At 32.7% G+C, this 21,762-nt stretch overlaps 4 protein-coding genes across 4 annotated transcripts; 3 read left to right on the top strand and 1 right to left on the bottom strand.

The window, feature by feature from the left end:
• Positions 1-1,780: 1,780 nt before the first annotated feature.
• PCOAH_00004060 (Uncharacterized protein) lies at positions 1,781-3,019 on the bottom strand (the record flags this gene model as incomplete). The annotated part of the gene is made up of 2 exons (XM_020057221.1): positions 1,781-2,737; positions 2,954-3,019. The coding sequence occupies 2 exons, from the start codon at positions 3,017-3,019 to the stop codon at positions 1,781-1,783; spliced, it is 1,023 nt and encodes a 340-aa protein (XP_019912799.1).
• A 4,531-nt stretch (positions 3,020-7,550) lies between these two features.
• PCOAH_00004050 (Uncharacterized protein) lies at positions 7,551-8,507 on the top strand (the record flags this gene model as incomplete). Its single annotated transcript, XM_020057220.1, has 2 exons — positions 7,551-7,669; positions 7,943-8,507. The coding sequence occupies 2 exons, from the start codon at positions 7,551-7,553 to the stop codon at positions 8,505-8,507; spliced, it is 684 nt and encodes a 227-aa protein (XP_019912992.1).
• Positions 8,508-10,253: 1,746 nt separating this feature from the next.
• Positions 10,254-11,476, top strand: PCOAH_00004040 (PST-A protein; the record flags this gene model as incomplete). Its single annotated transcript, XM_020057219.1, has 2 exons — positions 10,254-10,272; positions 10,332-11,476. The coding sequence occupies 2 exons, from the start codon at positions 10,254-10,256 to the stop codon at positions 11,474-11,476; spliced, it is 1,164 nt and encodes a 387-aa protein (XP_019912965.1).
• A 7,062-nt stretch (positions 11,477-18,538) lies between these two features.
• On the top strand, positions 18,539-20,165 carry PCOAH_00004030 (KIR-like protein; the record flags this gene model as incomplete). The annotated part of the gene is made up of 3 exons (XM_020057218.1): positions 18,539-18,550; positions 18,738-19,577; positions 19,893-20,165. 3 exons carry the CDS (start codon positions 18,539-18,541, stop codon positions 20,163-20,165), a joined length of 1,125 nt encoding a protein of 374 aa, XP_019912939.1.
• Positions 20,166-21,762: the final 1,597 nt, after the last annotated feature.

Below are 21,762 nucleotides of genomic sequence, written 5' to 3'. Positions count from 1 at the left end.
AAAAATGACCTGTTAAATTTTATTATATTTTCGAGCTGTATTCTATATGTACTTACATAATAACTGAACTAGCATAACATTATTAAGCGGAACAACAAAGGTGAAAAAGATTGTACAGCATATTTTACACGCTTTAGATTATCCAAATTAGGGCAAAACTTCTAACATAATGTTTCACAAACGGAAATTGGTGTATATAACCCACACGGACACATCTAAGGTGTAGGCATTAAATTTGAAGTTTATGTTGATGCAGTACATACAGGAGTGCATTTCTATGTTTAAGTAATAATTTTGCCAAATATAAGAAAAAAAAATTTTTGGAACAATTGTTATTCCCTGTTGAAATGTGATGCACAGTTTTGTAGAAAACCATACTCATGTTGCGATGAACCATGCGCTTGTCTATTTGAGAAACTTTAAGGACTAAAAATAATATCATAAATATAAAACAGTAATATTACAAAAAGTATGTCATGTCGCGTAGCATCTTACAATATGGAAAGAATATTCATCTCTGAAGAAATATAAGATGTCGAAAGAATGCAAAAAAATTACCATTCATTAATTATGTTTTGTTACGCCTTCTCACATTAGACACTAAACGTGTCAGATGAAGAGTCGTATACACAACGGTCACATTAGCAACATGTTCCCATTTCTCATGGTCCAAATTGATGTAGCAAGGAAATGTGCATACTTGCATATACACACTTACATGCATACATATGTTACATAATTGCCAAGAGTATATATGAAGTAAAAGGACAATAGACATATCAATTTTGCAATAACCGCATAATTTCTTAGAAGCAAAGGTATGGAGGAATATTTTCGACATAAAAGTTGCTTCAAGTTAAAGCGCACGGAATTATTGATACCCGCTGACCCATTTGGCTGAATATGCAATTCGCAAGGGGGATATTTTCTTTTAAACCGACCCCTTTATGTGCTATTATCTTTTTCATAAACATAGGAGGCTAGAAGGAACTGCTTCCATAAAAAACAATGACGAAAATATCCTTAAGAATGCATAAAGGATATATAAATATGCATATTCCGAATGCGCGTTTTTCTTTTACAAATTGTACGAAAAAATTGTGAGGCAATTTGCGCGGTACTTTATAACCGACAAGAAATGCCGCATATACTAATAACCCTAAAACTTAGGTTAGTAAAATATACTTTATTTTGGTGATAAGTGTACGATGAGCATACAGAAACGGTCAAATAATTTTTTTTAAAACTATTCATTCCCTAATAATCCTTGAAGACACATAATTTACAGTTTTTACATGAATAAAAGAAATAAAAATAATAATAAAATAAAAAAAGATTATGCAGAATCGGATTAATAAACTAATTAATAAAAAAAGGCACAGGAAATAAAAGTTATTACACAAACACAACAAAAAATATATGAGAAAAAAAAAAAGGAAAGATATAATATTATTCATGTATGTATAAAATATGACTTCTTTTTCATTTCATATTATAATTATTATTAGTAGTAGTAGTCGGTAGTGGCATTACATTTAATTAACTATTCATCAAATAAAGAGTTAAAAAATGTAATGTAAATATCTTACGATTATGCATTAGCAAAAAAATAAAATTATATTGTTAATCATATTTTTTATAATTACAAAAAAAAAAAAAAAAAAAAAAAAAAAATTCATTTCATCAAATATGCTTTGTTTTGTATATATTTTTAAATTAAAAAATTATGCACAATTTTCTGCGCATTTAAAAATCCACATTAAAAATCTTTGCATAACCCCTAAGAATAATAATTCTTTTGGTATTCAATTGGTTTTCTGAATCTTCCCGTTTTCACAAAGTTTCTGTAATGTCTCTTCATTTTGTTAATTTTTGCAAATTTATATCCATAGTAAGACATCATTGAAAAGAATGTGAATGACAAAAATGTAAAGATTCCCGGGATAAATAATGATTGAAATACCAACATTAACATTAAAATAGCCATGTTCATAGTTGGTGGTAAGAACACTCTAAATTTTTTCATAAAGTGTTTGTATTTTCCTATTGCGGTTTTATATCTGCACTCATCATAGTCGGAAAGAGCTTTGTCATTTACTGAACGTAATAATTCGATTTCGAATTTTTTATCGAATTTTTGTAAAGCTCCAATGAATCCACGCTCAAATGGGTTTTCTGCTCCAGAAACTTTCATAACCATTTTTTTAAGAGTTTCGAAGTTTTCTTCAGGTTTGTAGTCGAATTGTATGGATCCACTTGATGTTCTTTTTTTTAATGCAGACGTTAAATATTTGCGAGAACATCTGGATTTATCATACCTTTCCAATGCCATAGATGATGGTGTGCGTGAAGACTCTTCGTCATCATGGAAACAGTCGATGTCTAAGGAATCATTAGTTCCTTTTGATTCTTTTTGTAGTCTTCTTTTCATTTCATTGGTTCTTCTAATATGATCAAAGGATGCATCTAAATTGCGGTAGCTTCTTTGTTGGGAATTGTCCTCATGGATTGGGTTGCTAAAAGTATTTCTGCACACCCCATCGTGTACTATGTAGTTTAAGCTTTTTCCAGAAGCATCATTTTCTTCGTCCAACAACTCAATGAGTTTATTTTTTAAATATGGGTATTGAGTTCCTTGTACGTTTCCTATTAGGGTATGGCCTGTTAACAATCTGCTGGTTCTGACGGCATTTTCTTGGCATGGTACGCTATCCCATGATTCAACAAAAGTATATGACTAAAAAGGAAAAGAAAAATGTTCACCAGTTTATGGCATACACATTTTCATATAATATATATGTAGTACAGAGCAACAAAGGGAATAAGGGGTTATGCAACGAGGAAACAAATATATATAGAAATATATTAGCTCCCCAACGGGTGTGCGCGAATTAAGCAAACATCAAATGTCAAAGTGTAATATATATTCTGTTCAGTTGTAATTTTTTCATACAAGTACTAAAAGGGAGGACGTGACAATTTTTGAGAAAACTGAAAATTTGCTAGTGTGTTCTGGCATGCTGAATAAAATTTATAATAGTGTGAATGATACAAAGCATTATTAAGGGAGATTTAAAAGTTCGAATGGATTATTGCCATCACATTAATTCAATTGATAATTTTTTTCTTTTCCATAAAATTATGTTTTTTAACAATTTAGGAAGAAAATATTCTTACAATGCTTTAATTAAATTACTATTATATATTTTTAATTGTGAAAAAATGTTACTAATTATAGGAACAATTTTTAAGTAGATCCTAAGCAGATAATAAATATAAGTTCAGAAATTGTTAATATTCGTTGAGCCATTCAGGTTTTTTTTATTATTCCCCCCTTAATAAAGGGTATGTGTATAAAAAAAAATTACTTTTTAACATTAAAGGGGCGCATAAATTATTACACATAAATGGGTAAATAGAGAATCAGCTATAAATAAACTAGAATAGAAGCAATTATTTGCTTACATTTTTTTCTGTACATAAATAAATATTAGGAAATTTTCAGTTTTATAAAATGCCTTTACCAGTTTCGAAGTGACAATTGTTTTTCTTCTAATTATCTAAGATCTGTTATAACTTGCGTGCTTGTAAGCACATTTTAAATAATACACAATTCCTGAAAAAAAAAAAAAAGGTTATCCCCAATTTAGTGTAATTTCTTAAATTATTACTGAGAAAACAAGTTATACCAACTAAGAATGTAGATTATTTTTAAAAGTTTGTAAAGTTAATTTGCTGGATCTTAGGGGATGCTAAAATTCGTACACTTTTTTATAGGACTAAATGTAGCTTGCATATGTTTATTTTGCACCTTTACATATAGAGTAAGGGAAAATAAATTTTACACTTTTTTAAATAATTTAATAGCATCATTCTAGTACATAGATCTTGAATATTTTTAAATATAAATAACCAGTATCGCTTCCGCTAAAATTTTAATAATTAAATGATGGGTGTAAATTAAGTGGTGGGCGAACCCGCCGGGTTCTTTTCCTCAGCTGATTTAGCTGTACGACGAGTGCTCATAGAAAATCCCCTCTAAAATTTACAAGAAAATGGTTAAGTGGAAAAAAAAAGAAATATATATATATCACACCCTATATGTAATATGCAATGTTCATGATGCATTTAGAACGCTAAAAAAAAAAATTATAGTTTAAAAGAACTCTGATTTCCGTAAAAATATTTTTAGAACATATAGAATGTTTTGTCGCGCGGAAAGGAAAACTACGTTATGCGTGTAGTATGCATATCTATATATATTTAACGAAAAAAGTTGTGACATTAATGAAGTATAAATTTACTAATATGTTATGCAAAATGATGCCGCATACATACGCTAAAATTAAAACGAAAAAAATGTGAGAAGGAAAAAATATGCGTTCCTCAAAATGTTAGGCAATTCCCCTCTTAATTCGTATACGTCCATTTTGATTATACGTTGTATTGGCATAATCGTTACCTTCTATTAAAAATAGATTACGCTTACTGTTAATTTTATTATATACTGTGCCTTTAATTAATGTACGAGACGCGTTTAACTGGTGCAGGGGAGTAAAAATGCGGGACAACACAAAAGAGACTAATCCTAAAAGAATAGTCATCGCGAAAGAGTGCGAGTATTATTGCATATGTCTACATTGCTAATGCATAATGAATCACTGTTCTGAAATGTTATCAAGTTTGGAAACACGTTTTATAAGTTTCAAATATCATCCGTTAAAAGGGTTGCAATATTTGGAAAGACATAATTTAAAGTGATTTGCTCCCACGCAGTTTTTTAGAATTACAAATAAAAAAGGCACACATTGAATAAAAGAAAAAAAAAAAAAAAAACTACTTACAACAGTACGGGGTACTATATCATCACGCGATGGTATGCTTAATAAGTAAATATTACTTGTGGACCGTCCCTAATTTGCATTCAGCAACAGAATATAAAAAATTATTTGTCTGTAAAGTGGGTGGAGATTCAGACAAGTGTTCCTAATTGTCTCAAAACGGATTAGACAATTTCGTAATGTTAATTTTGTGTAGATAGCCACTACACATTTTTGCATTTCACAATATATGCAGAAATGCACATTTTGAAAGGAAATAAATGGGATACTTCCGAAAATAGAATAATTACAATTCTGGTAAAAGGGAATCCAACAGGTGTCATTCCATTTAAACCAATTAATAAAATAATATATAAAAATTTTTTTTAAAACGTCGTTAAGGGAATGCATAAGAGAGAAATGGTGGCGCGCACGATAGTTGATTCATAACTTTTTATAAGCAATGAAATGTCGAAAGAAGAACATATTTGTCAAATAAAAAAGAGAAAATTATTTTATATTAATAGCGCTTTCATTTATACAGTATGTTCTTGTAATATTTGCTATCACATTGGACTTATTGGAATGGTAATTAATTAAAACATAATCATTCATTAGGGCAAGAATAAAAACATATGCTTCTTACCTTCTCATCAAATAAGAGTCACAACAAATGATATTTAAAGTAATAATGGGTTGAGAAAACAAATCTTCCTCGTTATTTTCAACGTTCATGCAAAAAATTTCTTGTCCACAGTGTATGGAATTATTTTTTGATAGAAATATTTAACGCGAAAAGATTAATGTGAAGCATAGCCATTAACCTTATGGGCATACTTTACAACCCATTATTTTAATGATAATAATAATCAGAATATGAAAAAGGAGATGCCGAGAATTAGACCTTGCGATGCCATCGTAGAATTAAGCATAGGGGGTAAAAAAATGTGAAATAAAAGAAGGGTATGTTTTTCTGTGATCACTACACATTTTAAGGGGAAGCGACTTTTTTTTAAACCCTATGAAAATAAAATATAATAATATGATGAGTTTGAATTTTTTTTTTTAAACTTTAACATATTTCTGAGTCAGCATTAGAATTAATTTCACTTCGGCATTCGTAGCGATGGTATAGAAATGTTTAACAAATGAATTTATTAAATGCAAAATGTATTATCATTATTTTTTTTTTTTTCTTACATAACACATTCATATATTAAATTAAAAAGTGCATCTGAAGATGCAATAATAATGCTGTGTGTCGTGTCCTTATTTATGTTTTCTTAAATAAAAAAAAAAAAAAAAGGTCGAAGATTTTAACCCATATTTTATGGAAAACCTTTTACGTTTTCTTCTTTTTTGCCATATATTTACGTATATTTCTTTGAATTTATTCGAACTGAAAGCAACGCAAGATAACGTTTGTAAGAGGTGCAATACATTTTTGGAATTATAACTACTATTATTAGGTTTTTCCTTCTTTTGTTTTTACGAATATATACTCGAAATGTACTGAATATGTTATGTATTTACGTATTAACACATAATACAGGTCTAGTCGAACGTTCACATATAATAGAAGTTAGAGCAAATAAAAAAATAACAGCGATGGCAAGGAACAAAGGATTTAAAAATAGTTATGCAATGAACAAAGCAGGCGCTGCTTCATAATTAAATACGCGAGCTGTGGCAATGAATTATGAAATAACTTTCATTTTATAAATGTTAAAAATATGAAGAATGAGAATACGCTAAGCAGATTAGATTTATTAAAATAAATTTTATATTCACTGGGAAGAATAGTTACTGCCTACGATTTTAGATATTAGATGCATATAAGAGGAATAGTTCTGAATTTTCCCAATATTGGACTAATTTTAACATGTCATATGAAACAGGGCTCGCTAAACGACAGCATAAATTGGAGTTAAAAAATTATATGCATAAAAATAACTAAATAGATAAAACTGCTTCATACGTGTGTACGCGAATAAAAGCACGTAGCACCGACTATTTACTGTTTCGCATTTAAATATACGTTAAAAATAAAATATTAATTCAAGTTCAAAAAAAAAAAGAGCTTAAAATAATAAACGATTAAACGACTGAAGAATGAAAATGTATGTTAAAAAATGAAATATTATAAATAATATAAAATGCTATAAGAAAATAAAACGTATAAAAAAAAAGGAAACGTTCATAATAAATAAAATATTGTGAAAGAATAGAATATTGTAAAGAAATAAAATGTTATAAAAGAATAAAATATTATAAATGGGATAAACATATTAGGTATTTATTGTCATTATTTTATGATATAAAATTAATTATTTTAACTGAAATATTTAGTTTAGGGCTTAATCCATGAATTTCCAATAGTTAAGGAAAACTCACTTGACGAAAGGGATTTAAGTTTTTATTAGAATTTTAAAAATTTGGAGAAAGTCTTCATTTTAAAATTTTCAAATCAGAATAACATTTCAGTCTTAAAATTTATATAGAGAAGTATTTAATTTATAGTATTTTTTTTTTTTCTGAGTTTGTATTTTTCATATGACCTTTAGCATGAAAATATAATTGAAGTGTATAGTTATTTCATAATTTAAATTTATATATAACTATATACTATTAGGAAGCTAATATTTTGTCTTGAATAATCGTACAAGAGAATCAGGCTATTCGTCAATTTAGTTTTTAATTAAAGAAGAGGAACATATTTTAACATTCAAAATGGACAGTAGTAATAAGTCAAACTCCAGAAATATGAAAGCAAATGTGTTATCTGTTTTATTTAGAGTTATCGCTGTGACTTTAGTGTTTTGGCAATCCCGTGCCCCACAGGATATGAAGTAAAATTTACAAGCAAACTTTTTTGTTATGCATTTGTGTTACACATATATTTGTGTACACGCGTTCGTATATATGTGTATATGTATATATATATATATATGTGCATAAAAATATATATAAGAAATTGTACAAATATACATATTCATATACATGTGTAAGTAGCATTTGCGATTTGCGCAGCTGCTGGTTTCTGTTTTAAACCCATGCTTCCCGAACATAGGTGTGAATGCTTTTAAATTTCTTAAATACGGTATGATCTTTTTCCCTTGTAGAAATCCTGCTGAGTACTCGAACCGTGGTAAAAATGTATACGCCGCTAAAAGCGTCGGACGATTAGAAAGAATTTTAAGATCAAATAATTCAAATATATTCCAAGAATATGCAGGCTTACAGGGTGAAGTCCATACTGACATGATGGATAGTATGACCAACGTTTCTGGGTTAAGCAGCCCATTAAGCGTTCAAGTTATACAGGAACAGCAAGAACAGTATCAGGAACAGTTGGATGAACTAATTCATAAAATAACCAATACATGGAATGACACATTTATAAATATGGTAGAGGATTACATTGATTTCACAGAACGAAATAATATTATAGATGGGGAATGGAAATGCCAAATGTGGAATCAAAGATGGTACAGATATTTACAATTCCTAGCTGGTAGTTTGAACGAAGTTATTGAAGATGATAACTATCCCTTGGAAACGAAGGAGTATATTTCAGATGAATTCCTCTATTGGGCTAACCATGATTTTATATGGTTTTTAAGTATAGTTAAAGCAGAGTGGGATAGAAGAGCGGAAGTACCTGAACAACCAGCATCACAAGCGTAATTCGGAAAAGGTTGGTCTATATGCCTCATTCACAGATTCACGCAGAAGTTCCAAGTCATCTACAAATAAATATTCATAAGAAGAGAAATGATTTTTTTAAAATTGTTTCCTTTAGCGTTCTTGTTGCAAATTTAGGAATGAATGGCCTCTGGCTAAAATGTAACATATAAAACAAGGAAATAGATGGAGGTGGTGTAAGTCGCCTTTCGCGCGACTAGATGAAGATGAGAGGATCATCCAGATGTGTGAGAAGAAATTCCCAGTTTTAACTTTTTTTTTTGTCAAAAATTTATTACCCTTCAATAGTTCTTACAACTATTTATCATGGTGTGACATATGTAGACATATGTGTACACAATATCAAAATTCTAAGGCCCTTTTTTTTTGCCGTGAATAATAGGGGGATATGGGGAAAGTGTTACCTCATCAAATCAAGTAATAAAATAAAGTTTCATCTAAATGTATAGGAAGTGAGATAAAAGAAGTGCTTGCATATTAAGATGTTAAAAAATGTAAAGTAGTATGCAGAATGTAAGAAGAATTGTCGTTTTCCTCAGATTATTTTTCAATAGGGGAATGGAGGGGGCAAGTATTTGTATTATCATCTCTGAGTAAAATATTCTCTTTTGTTTTTGTCAATCCGAGGAATTATCAAATTAGTGCAGAAGAAATAGAATGTGTAAAGTGTTCAAAAGATTATTGTTTGAGAGTTACGTATATGGACGTGAAGCATATGGAAGTGAAGCGGCTGTATGATAGGTTGTGCATCCATTTCACGAAGCAGCATACAAAGGTTACGCACCCCCGTTTTATGGATTTGCGTAGATATTCATCTTAGATCGGTTTCGCATGAAATGGTTGTATAAGTAAGATGTGCTAAGAGCGTTAGGTTGTACGAAGCAAACTAATGTACACCTTAGAAAAAATTAAAACAAAGTAGAACCAAATAGAACCAAGTAGAAAGACGTAATGGCATCATGAGAAAGCTCCATTTAGTAATGTAGTGGGTAAATACGTGTTTTTCAGTGCACGAAGTTAGGGAGATGAAGGATTAGGAAAGATGTGTGTGAACGCAAAATAATGTATATAGCGCTAGTAGGTGGAATAATATGATTGTATTATGCATACGCTTTAATTCACTTAGAGATTGTAAAAAGAGGAAAACACCCCCAGAATTGTTTGGGAAAGAATTATTAACTTTTACACGTGAGCATGTGGTATATATATATTTCTGATGACACTATTTTTTTTTTTTCAAATGCATATGCGAATCATATAACAAACAGAAAAAGAAGATGCAGCAGTTTCTATTCTTTTTTTTTTTTTTTTTTAAAGTAAATATATGAACATACCGCATATATATATGTGTATATATACACTTAATAACACAAACACCTTTTGTGTCTTTTTATTTGTATTTTTTACGATGAAATTTTATCTTATTAAAGAAATGCTTTTTTTTTTATTTGACTTTATTTGTTTTTTTCTCCTTTGTTCTTTGTTCTTTTTTTTTTCTTTTTTCTTTTCCTTCATGAATAATAAGCACATTTGCACCATGTGATTTATGTATCATATGTTGCTGTTAAAGGTCATTTGTTATAACACTAATATTTATGTGTACACTTATATGAACAATAATTGAGTTAAACTTTTAAGTATTATTTAAAGACGCAAAAAAGGAAGGAAAGAAAGAAAAGAAAGAAAGAAAGAATGAATGAATGAAAGAAAGAAAAAAAAAAAAAAAGAATGAACAAATACACACTGGGTTTATACAGGCTGCGTTTTGTTTGATGCGTGTTTTAGCCCTCCCATGTGTATAATCAGAGTCGCGCGATGAAGAAATATGCTTGAGAGGAGCCACTCGGCTTGATGGAACACCAAAGCATGATTCATTTCTTAATAAGAATGGGTTGTTATTACGATCATACGCATGGATAGTAAGGAATGCGGTAGGCCTCATTGTATTAATCCATGGATTAAATTCACACACGAGGTTTTCATTTTTGAGGCATAACGTTGAAATTGTAAATAACGATAAAGCCATATTAAAAGATGAAAACAATTTTTACGTTTATAAAGATAGCTGGATAGAACATTTCAACGAAAATGGATATTCCGTTTTTGGAATAGATTTACAAGGTCATGGACTGTCCGACGGGTGGGACAATTTAAAAGCTAACGTAAAAGAGTTTGATGATTTCGCCTATGATGTAATGCAGTATATTAGGAACATTCAGGATAGCATAAATGGTTCAAATGGTGATGATATGGGTGGTAGTTTGCCATTTCGGGAGGACCAAATATGTGAAAGGAAGACTCTTCCCACTTACGTAGTAGGTATATCTATGGGGGGAAGTATCGCTTTAAGGATGCTACAAATATTGGGAAAGTCGCAAAATAGGAAAAGTACAGAACTAGACATCAGTGGGTGCATTTCCATCTCTCCCATGATAACTGTTAAAAAGCTACCATCGAGAAATTCGTTCCTCTTTCAGTACGTTTATCTCCCATTGTCCAAGTGCATTGCTGATTGGTTTCCAACCGTGAGACTTATTAACAAATATCCATATAAGAAGAATTCCTATGTTAAATATATTATTGAGTATGATAAAATTCGATCTAAGGAGGCAATCACGTGTAGACTTGGCTATGAGCTTTTGAAAGCAATTGACACCTTAGACAATGACATAGAACACATGCCTAAGGATATCCCTGTGTTGATTATTCATTCTAAGGAGGATATTTTATGCTGCTATGGCGGATCCCTGTCGTTCTATGATCGACTCGATGTAAACAATAAGGAAATGCACACATTGGAGGATATGGAGCATACCATCATTTGGGAGCCTGGAAATGAGGAAGTTTCGAAAAAAATCGTAGATTGGATTATGGGTTTGCTATCGTCAAAAGTGGGCAGCATATATCAAAGGGGGAAGAACGCAGTCGTCGAAGAGGAGCAACACGTTTAAAATGGTTAGCATATAGGAGGTGTTTCTCCCTATGAGGATAGAAATGCACATTATTCCCCTTTTCGCGGGGAAATATACATCCATTTGTTACTGACACAGGGGGGTATCCATAATAGTGCGGGAATGTGTGCATCCACCTCGCGGGAGTGACATTTTGTGTGACCCATCTGTTTTTTTTTTTTTTTTTTTTTTATGTTGATATTAGTGTTGATCATTTTATTGTGTATTATTTATTTTCTTGGTGCTCCTTTTTTTAACTCTTCCCTGTATGGATTAAAAATTATAATCCTTCCGATTATAGCACATTTGTTTTTTTTTTATGATGTGCGTTTTACGGGGGGTTATTTTTTTTGGACACTTCAACATTCACTTTCAGTTTCACATGAAAATGAAAAATATTAAGGAAAGGGAAGAGGTTCATTTGAAAAAGAAGGGTGGTGATGAATTAAACGAATATTTATGTTCAATTGTTGTAATGTCACAAAAAAACATGGTTCCGATATGCATAATTAATAATATATATGCGTGTAAACTAAAAAAAAAAAGAACACATAGTCTAATAAAATTATCAAGGATGAAGAATTAAACGGAAATTTATATCTTTGTCATTTAATCATGCATTAAAGGTGTGCTCAGTCATGTAATAGTATGAATATTACATCATATAGATATTCTCTAAAAAAAATACAAAAATAAACCTCCTGGTTGCATGTTTGCAAAACAGGATTTATTAAATTTGACAAATACAGGAATGTTCAAAAATGCAGACACTCCTGAGGATGCCTATCTTTTCTTAAGTATAAGCATAATATAAAGTGTGAAGTATAACACTACACCACGACCATTCTTCTTTTCAAAGGTGTTGTAATAAATAATCTAAATGTAAAATTTCATTATCCCACACATTTTCATTTCCATTTCACAGTCCTCAAATACTAATGCAAGGATTAGCATCCACACTCTCCATAGCACGTACTAAGAATGCATGAGCGTGATATATATGTGCCCGATAACATGTCTTCACATGTGTTCCATTAATACTCTGCCGCTTCCCTTTTATTGTATACTGAAATAGGGAATTTAACTTGTTCATACATAGGCTACTTACTATGGGTCCCATTATGAACATGACAAAGAGACCCCGAACTGTATGATAACGTTCAATTCTTCTTTTATCGTTTTCCCTATAATAATGTCGCGCCAATAAGAAAATGTAGGGCACGTTAAAATTTTGGAACTAAGCTAAACAAATGATCCACATGATCCATATGGTACACATGATCTAAGGAATTATATGTATACGTTCAATTTGAACAACGGAACCATAGAAAAAATTCATAATCTGCCATTAGACAGTTCTCTGTGCTCTGTATGAGCTAAGTGGCTTATATATACCCCATATGGATAGTACGTAACGGTAACAAGCATAGTATGGAAGGTTTCTCTATATCCTCCTCACCTGGGGTGGCACCCCTAGCTGAGTGACACCCCATGCTGGGCAACACCCTGAGGGTGGGATCATCCCCGTTGGGGTCTCCTCCGCCGGTTGGTTGTCTCCCCCCTTAACCTTATCATATGACCCCACCCAAAAATGCAAAAAAAAAAAAGAAAGAAAAAGGGAAAGTTAAAATAGGAAACGTCCATAGAACTAATGAGAACGGGTGGAATGCCAAGTTGAGAGAGGGGGGAGGGTAATGCAAATGGAGGAGAGGAGTATAGGCTACATTCTTTGGTTACATGCCAGGTCCGGACATGGCACTTTCGAAAAAGGGGGGTCTAAGGAGTGTCTACATATGTGCGATGTCGTTTTTATTTTAATTCAGTTAAAAAAACGGTTTTTCAGAGTGCATACATTCCACTCTGTGTTCACACTCCACATGGGGCAACATACTTCGGTAACACTCCTAAATTCAGTACGACTGCCTCTATATTCATATAAATAAGGAGTGCAGGGCCATAGACTAAAGGTTCTATGGGTATTATTAACAGAGGACCTGCTGTAGTTACGGAAAGGGTGCATAGAAAAATGCAGTGAATAAATAATTGGTAGTATGAAGGAATTAAGGAAGAACATGAGGAAATTTGTTCTGAACGTATAAGGTGGAATGGGTGCATGTAATTCTCTCCCTTACTAATTACCCATTTAATGAACTTCCTTCTGTGTATAAACCTGTATCGTATTATCCGACTACATAGTTCCTATGCGCAGGAATAAAAATGGACATAATAATTCAGCAGTAAATTCTATGGGAACTTGATCAATGAACATAATTGATCATCGTCCAATATTCTGAATATGTTAGGGAACATTAGAACATGTTCAAAACTCTCGAATATATGAACAGTAAAGTGAACAACAATCCAAAAATATCTGAACGACCCTGAACTATGCAAAATTCGAAAATGTAGAACACAGAAACAGTACAATGAATATGAGGCTCAAGAGTGTTAAAACCATTTTAAACCCTCCCTTGAACCATCGAACCCCTAGGAACCACATATATAAAGTGCAAATACTAAATGAAATGTGTACTTACCTGAATCTTCATAACCTTTCCTTAAAATTTTAAGATGTTATAATCTTCTGAAACCTGTGTAATTTTTTTGCAAAATGGAACAACCGAAGGAGAACAATTAACTTTTGACATCCCAACACCCCTTCCAATCTTTCTAATCCTTTTAATCTTCTGAATTCTTTGAATTTTTAAACCACTAAATAGGGGAAACAGTAATTTGAACACTGAACATGAATCCTTTCCAAACCCTCCTAACCCTTTCTAACCCTTCTGAACTTCTTAATACTATAGAACAGAAAAAAAAAAGAAAGAAAGAAAGAGAATGAATATATTAATATGTAAAAAATATTATGTATTTCAAAGGGTGTAACCCAAATAGTATGGTGCACACCTTTTATGAAGGAGATATTTAGCAGTTCAAAAAATTAAGCGGGGAAAGTTGCTCTATGCGTTTGAACTGCACTGTGCATATTGACAATTTTTAAAAACTCCCCCCTCCTTCTAATTAACAGTACAACATAAATCAGTAATACATGCGATGAATTACTACTCACGGGAAAAATTATGTTCCTGTATGCATAATGATGGATGCATATAAATCATAATGTAATTCTTCGGCTGATTATGCATAAGTCAATAATATAATTATAATATAATGAATGTACGGGGAATTTGGATATTTCTCTTTCCCATTTTATTCATTCAAGTTATTCGTCGCTCCTATTTTCGTCCCTATTAAAATATGTGTACAATGATTTTGATGTACATGTGTACATGTTGTTGTTACTTAAGTATTGTGGAGTATGTACCATTAAGAAATGTAATCATTTGATAATTGTAATTATGGAATATGCATAATTTCTTACATATGCAACATGCATATAAATACATGAATAATTCTGGAATATGAATTAACATTATACATACAGCAGTGTAAACGTCAACAATGGGTAGTGAGGTAATATAAATTACTCCTCTTATTCACTTAGAATGAATACATACATATTATGCCCCTACGCACGCATAATAATACTTCATACATAATATGTAATGGATGTATATACATATATATATATACACGTACATATATATTCCACTTATAGGGCATGTACGTCAAGTTATTACCTTCCCGAACAGCATACGAAGCATTTGAAAGCGGCTTAAATAATTGTAACCACTATAAAATTGAAGTGGGAGATGCAAAGAATACATTGAATGGAGTATTAAATGAGCACCCAAATATTAAGAGCGAAGTTGATAAAATCCTCAAGGCTTCGTGTTACGCAATTCATATGGGAGGAAGTCGCGTGTCCAGCAGTAATGATTGCATTTTTTTCTATTATTGGTTAGGGACTAAAGTATGGACTTATGGACAAAATATAAGCACCTGTGCTTCATTTAATGAACTTATGCAAAGTATTTATGGAATATTGGAGAAAATTAAACCCCAGGGGGGAGGGGGACAGGGAAAGGATGGATGTGACAACATATACTCCACCTATGACATTAGTAAGGACCTCTTCTCTAATGCAAAAATAATATCTGACTATTCTTTAGACTACCAACAAATAAACAGTAAATTATCGCAGCAGGAAGGGAAGAGTCTCTATTGTCCAGCGTATAAAGATTACCTAAATACCGCTGCTTCGTCTTATAAAGATTTGTGCGAAAGGGAGAGTGAGAGTGAGGAAAACGCTTTCGCGAGGTCAAATTGTGGGGTATTCAAAACGACAGGGACAGGCAGGAAGCATAACCCACAGGAATTACTACAACAACACTGTAAAGAAATACATGAAGCGGAACGTGCATTAAAAATAAAAGAGGGGGAATATGTTCCCCGGGAACTTACTCCGTCCCCACGTCCACTGAAGGTGCAAATACAACATTTTCAGGTCTAATGACTCCTGATTATATTAAAATATTCCTCCCTTTTATTTATTTCTTAGGTAATAATGAACAACCTCAACAAGAAACTCCTCCTGCAGAGGGAACTTCCGGAGCCACCACCGGTGTAGTAGGTAAGTACGTATCCAGACAGAGGGAAGAGAATAAAATACTTCCCTAAGAAAGGGAGAAGAACATTCCTTCCTTTCTGAGGGAAGGAACCACTTTCCAAGGGAAGAGGAACAACCTTCCTGAAGGGAAGAAAAAAAAGGAGGAATAAGAGGGAATACACTAAGATTATTTAATGTACTAATTTATTTTTCAGCTGCAAGCACGAAAGGAAGTGCTGAAAGTGGTGGTGGTGCGAGCAATGTAGCACCAGCTGTATCTGCTGCTGGTGGACTTGCTGCAATAGGACTTCCTGCAGTTATGTTTTTTTTATATAAGGTAATTACCACTATTGGTAAAAGTTTAAATAATAGCATTTTACTAATATTTTATTTCCTTTTAAAAGTACAAAAATACAAAAAATACACATAAATACACATAAATAAGACTGTATACTACATATATATAATACAAAATTCCTACCCTACCACTTCAGTATACTTCTTTATTCTCTGGGATAAAAAACTCCTATGGAAGCAGCAACACCTCTGGGAAGAGAAGAAAGAGATCCACCAAGCATGATTTGGACACACTCACAGAAGACGACACCTTAACAGAATACACAACAACGGACACTTCAACCACAAACCTGTCAAAAGGAACAGACAATTCTACCGTATATAGCAGACCGCCATCCGGAGCAAGAAGTGGTGCACGACAGAATAGAAATATACGTTATCAACGTATGTAACGAACACATTGTGAAATGTAACAAACATTGATTGGAATTTAACACATTGGAATGTAACACCTTAATGGTAAGATGGAATGTAATGTTTCCTTTCCCTATTAATTATGAAGTAAGCTGTCTATGTAATGTTCAGTACATTACACCCAATTAATTATGTAATATGCGAAAAGCAGGGAAAAAAAAAAAAAAACCTTTTTTTTCCTTTATTTCCCCTCCTTTCATATCCTTTCACTTTATTTTGACTTGTTTGGTTTGGTATAAATTTCATTTTTTACTTAAACTGACTTTTTTGGGAAATTCTTTTTTACTGAACATCTAAAATGTTCATTAAAGTTTTTTACAAGCTTCTATTTTTCTAATTTTTTTTATCTTAATAATTTATTTTCCTTCTCATCCTTAATTCCAATTATGGACCATTTGAAAAATGTGTTTCAAAATTGTGCGCGAAGGTTCGCGAAGGAGGTCCGTCCCCGCTTTCTTTTATGTTACACACATCTTTTAGATGCAGAGTTCATATAAAAAGTGCAAAATTACACAATGTCTGTACAAAGAAGAAAGAGGAAAGCTGCGTCTCATTCCTTGCGTGCTTATTCGATTTTAAGTACAATATTATCCAAAAAAAAAAGAAATGACTAGGTTTCTTATATATATTCCATACATATATCAATTATATTATTCAAATGTGAAAAAAAACTTCAGAATACTGTATTACTATACACATACTTCCTCTAATGTATACAATAAGAAGGGGGGGGAAAGCACAATTTCTTTTTTTTAAATAGGAAAATTTGAGCATGTATTCTATGCATTTTATGTTCTACTATTGCTAAAAAAGAATTATTAATAATTTTTAACGTATATATATTGTGCAGTTCACATGCATATGTGCAGAGGACCACTCTATCCCCCCTTCCACCTTCCACCTTTACCTTCCTTCCATCCCATATGTGCACATTTTTGTATACGAACATTGTGCAACACACCCTTCTTCCTTCCCACTCATATATATGCTTGTTATACATAATTAACTCATTCACCCTTATAAGCTATTTTAATATAATATTAGTACGAAAATGTGAACATATGGGATGGAAGGAAGGTAAAGGTGGAAGATGGAAGGGGGGATAGAGTGGTCTTCTGCACATATGCATGTGAACTGCACTGTACACGGAGTGTACTACATATATGTGAACAATTTTTGAATGAACAACCATCGCCTCCCTACTTTTTAAAATAACAGTATAGAAGAAGAAAATTCATAATGTATATATTGAAAGTTCCTGTTAAAGAAGAAAGAAAATTTACACTCCCATATATACATAAAAGTTGAATAAGGTAAATGAGTAGTACAAAATTATAAGCATTAACCTACGAACCTGTAGTACAGAACATAAGGGAAAGAAATATAAAAAAATATATGTTCTCTCCACTTCCTTCTACTCCATTATGCTAATTTTTTGGCTTAATTCTTCGTACCTCCTACCTTACCTTAATTATATATGTGCACATATAATAATTTTGATGTACATATGTGTATAGTGTGTTACCGTTATTTCAAGAATTAAGGAATGTATATTGCTACAAGAATAAAAATCCCACATACATACACTTACCATCCAATCATCATTACATAATCATCATAGAAACAATCGTAGAACAAACAAAAATTTTTGCGTACATACAACACTTCCTTCCCTTTTACACTTCCTATTACATAATTGTGTGAACAACACAACAACAACCCTTCTTCTTTTAAAAAGTAGAATATATATACCAAAGAAGAACGTGCATACATAATAAAAAATGGCTGATGAGGTAATGTGAACTATTCCTTAATTTAAAAGGAGGCCATTTGAATAATATGTCCACATATATATACATATGTATACATATAACTATATATATACATGTGTATATATATATGTATATATAATACATATTTTTACACTCCTCTTCCTCCTCCTTCCTTCCTTCCTTTGCCAACAATTATATGTATTTACAGGTTCCATTTCCAGCTAGTTTTCCTTCTGATAACAATTTCTATAGGACGTTTAATGGAGGTTCCTGGACCTGTGATGAAGATGGTGGTAGTGGAAAACTTAAGGAATTGAGGAATAATTTGAATATTGCATTCAGTGCGTACAGTGAAGTTCTGAAACAGACAGAGAACATTAGGAAAGCCTATTGTTTCGCATCCAAGAAAAAGGAAGAAGATCCGTCCCATGATGATACACCTTGCTGGTTTTTTTATTATTGGTTAGAGGATATATTACCTAAGGGCGGTAAGATGGAAGATGTTCAATTCCAAAGTCACATAAATTCCATTTGTACATTAATAAAGGATGCACATGAAGGAAACAGATGTAAGCTTACTTGCTCTGAGAACCTTAACAGAGAAAATTTCAAACAAAGAAAAACAATCCATGATTATTCCTACAATTATAAAACCATAGAAAAAGATTTACTTAAAATTGGTCCTATTTGTCAACAACGGTGGTCAACTCACCGCAAAAAAGTTACTTCAGCCTGTAAGGCTGTAAGTGAGAAGTGCCCAGATAGAGAAAGTGGTGGTGCTTCTTTTGATGACCCCTATTGTAAAGATTTCAAAGACAAGTACAATTTTTATTGTGGTGCAGCACAAGCATTAGAATCGTACTGCACAAAAAAAGCTGACCTAGAAGTTGCACAACAGGGGAAAGCGCAGGCACAAGAACAAGCACAATCCACATTCACCAAATTAAACGAAGCTGAAAGTAAAGCGAGTGCTGCTTCATCTCTTTCTTCCACATTCGGCACGCTAGCAGCATTAGAATTCCCAGCATTGGCATTTTTTCTATACAAGGTAAAATTACAATTTAAAATTGCTAAAAATAAATAATACTATTTTACCCCTTCCTTTCCTTCCTTAGACCACCTCCGTTCCTTCCATTCCTAACAACCTTCTTTCCACCCTACCACCACCCTAACAACCTTCTTTCCACCCTACCACCACCCTAACAACCTTCCTTCCACCCTACCACCTAACAATCGTCCCTCGTTCCACCTAACAGCCTTCCCTTCCACCTACCACCCCTAGCAAGCTTCCCTTCAACCCTACCACCCCTAACAACCTTTTCCTTTTTAACCCTTCCTTCCCTTGTTCTTTCTTCTCTTTCAGTATAAACCGTGGTCTTTTTGGTTTGGTAACCATACTTCTGGAAATGGAAGAAGCGGAAGAAACACAAGAAAGAGAAGGTCCAGCACACATAACTTTGGTTCGTCCACAGAAGACACCTTAACAACATATTCCACAGAAAATTCAACAATAGGTCCCACAGAAAGTTCTACAATAGATGGAATAGTACCTTCTACTCCATACACAAGACAGCCTAACAAGGGACAAAGGAATAATGCGGGGAGTCGCGGGATGGTAGGTTATCAAAACTTGTAACATCTCATTTAATATTCCATTAGAAGATACGGCAGAACTTAAAGACCGTACAGTGTAAGGAACAAAATAAGATTTTTTATTTTCTTCTTTCCTTTTTTCCCTTTCCTTCATTCCCTTTCTTTCCTTCCTTTTTTCTTTTTTTTTTTCCTTCTTTCTTTTCTTCATATTTCATTCCTTCTCTTTCCTTTTCATTTGTATGTTTGAATAAGTAAATAAGTAAAGAATACTACCAACGCGGATGCGTCAAAAAAAAAAAAGGAAGGTGCTGACCTCTTTTCCAAGAAATATTCTTGTATTTCAAAAAAACAAAAAAAAACATTTATGAAGTCAAAATTTTTGTAACAAAATGAATAAGCATTTTCTTTAATTCTTCAATAAAAAAAAAATTTTACGAAACAAGTCAAAATGAAGTGAAACGAAGAAAATTTTTTTTTTTTCCCGCCTTATATTAATTACACATGAACGTGACGACTATAGTACAATGGAAAAGAAAAAAAAAAAAAAAAAGAAAGAAGGAAAGGGAAATAAGAAAAAAGAAGGAAATATGAAGAAAAGGGAAAGAAGTAACAGGAGAGGGAAAAAAGGAAAATAAGGCAAAGTAGGGAAGAAAGGCTATTTTGTTCCTTACATTGTATAGATGCTGCAATTCTTTATTGTTCCTTCCCTGGGGAGGAGGCATTAAGTGCTAATTATAATTAGTGAAGGGGTATATTACATGCAAGGCTCCATGGAACATTCTACATGCGATGGTAAGCTACATTTCTCCTTCGTTCCCCAACCCTCTGGTGTTGTTGTTCCCTTCGTTGCCTGCGTTGGCTTTGTTGGCTTTGTTGCCTGTGCTGCTGCCTCTGCCGTTGTCGCGGTTGGCTCCTATTTGGTGTTCGTCCTGTTCTTGTGGACGCTGTAGTATATGGGGAAGAATATACAGTGGAACTATCTGTGGGATCTTCTGCAGTAGAATCTGTAGTGGTGGAACCAATTGTTGAACCGTTTTCCGTTGTGTATTCCGTGAGTGCATCGAAGTTGTGTCTAAGTGCTCCTCTTTTTCTTCTATTCTTATTATGCCCCAAGGAGTGGTTACGTATTCCAGAAAATAATGGAGTATGCTGAATAAAGGGTGGGTGGAAGGACGTTAGGGTTGTAAGCATGTACCGTATATATATACAGAGCACACAGCATAAGGCTTTTCCTTCCTTATTTATTTGTTCATAAAAGTAGTGGCTATGAAGTTCCCATTCCTTACACCCCTGTGATGGTAATTATGTACTCATAATTATGTATACTTACTTTATACAGAAGGAAGGCAACTGTTGGTAATCCTATTGTGGCGACCAATGTGCCAGATACGGTTGCTGGGATGTTTAAGTCAGAGGAGTTCAGATATGGTTTCTGTTCAGCTGCTGTTTCAGGTTGTGATATGCACTCCAATACATTCACTTTTCCTTCACAGTACTCTTTATTTTTCGGTTCATTAAACCAGGTACAATATGAGTCACTGTCTTTTCCACTTCCGTTACAGTATGCACTTACAGTCTTGCATGCTGATTTAATATCGTTCAGGTATCGTGACCAATTACTCGAACAGTCCCGATCACCC

This window comes from Plasmodium coatneyi, chromosome 3 (assembly GCF_001680005.1).
Source record: "Plasmodium coatneyi strain Hackeri chromosome 3, complete sequence".
NCBI lineage: Eukaryota > Apicomplexa > Aconoidasida > Haemosporida > Plasmodiidae > Plasmodium > Plasmodium coatneyi.
The sequence above is the reverse complement of the archived record's forward strand: the minus strand, read 5'-3'. Positions and strand labels throughout refer to the sequence as shown.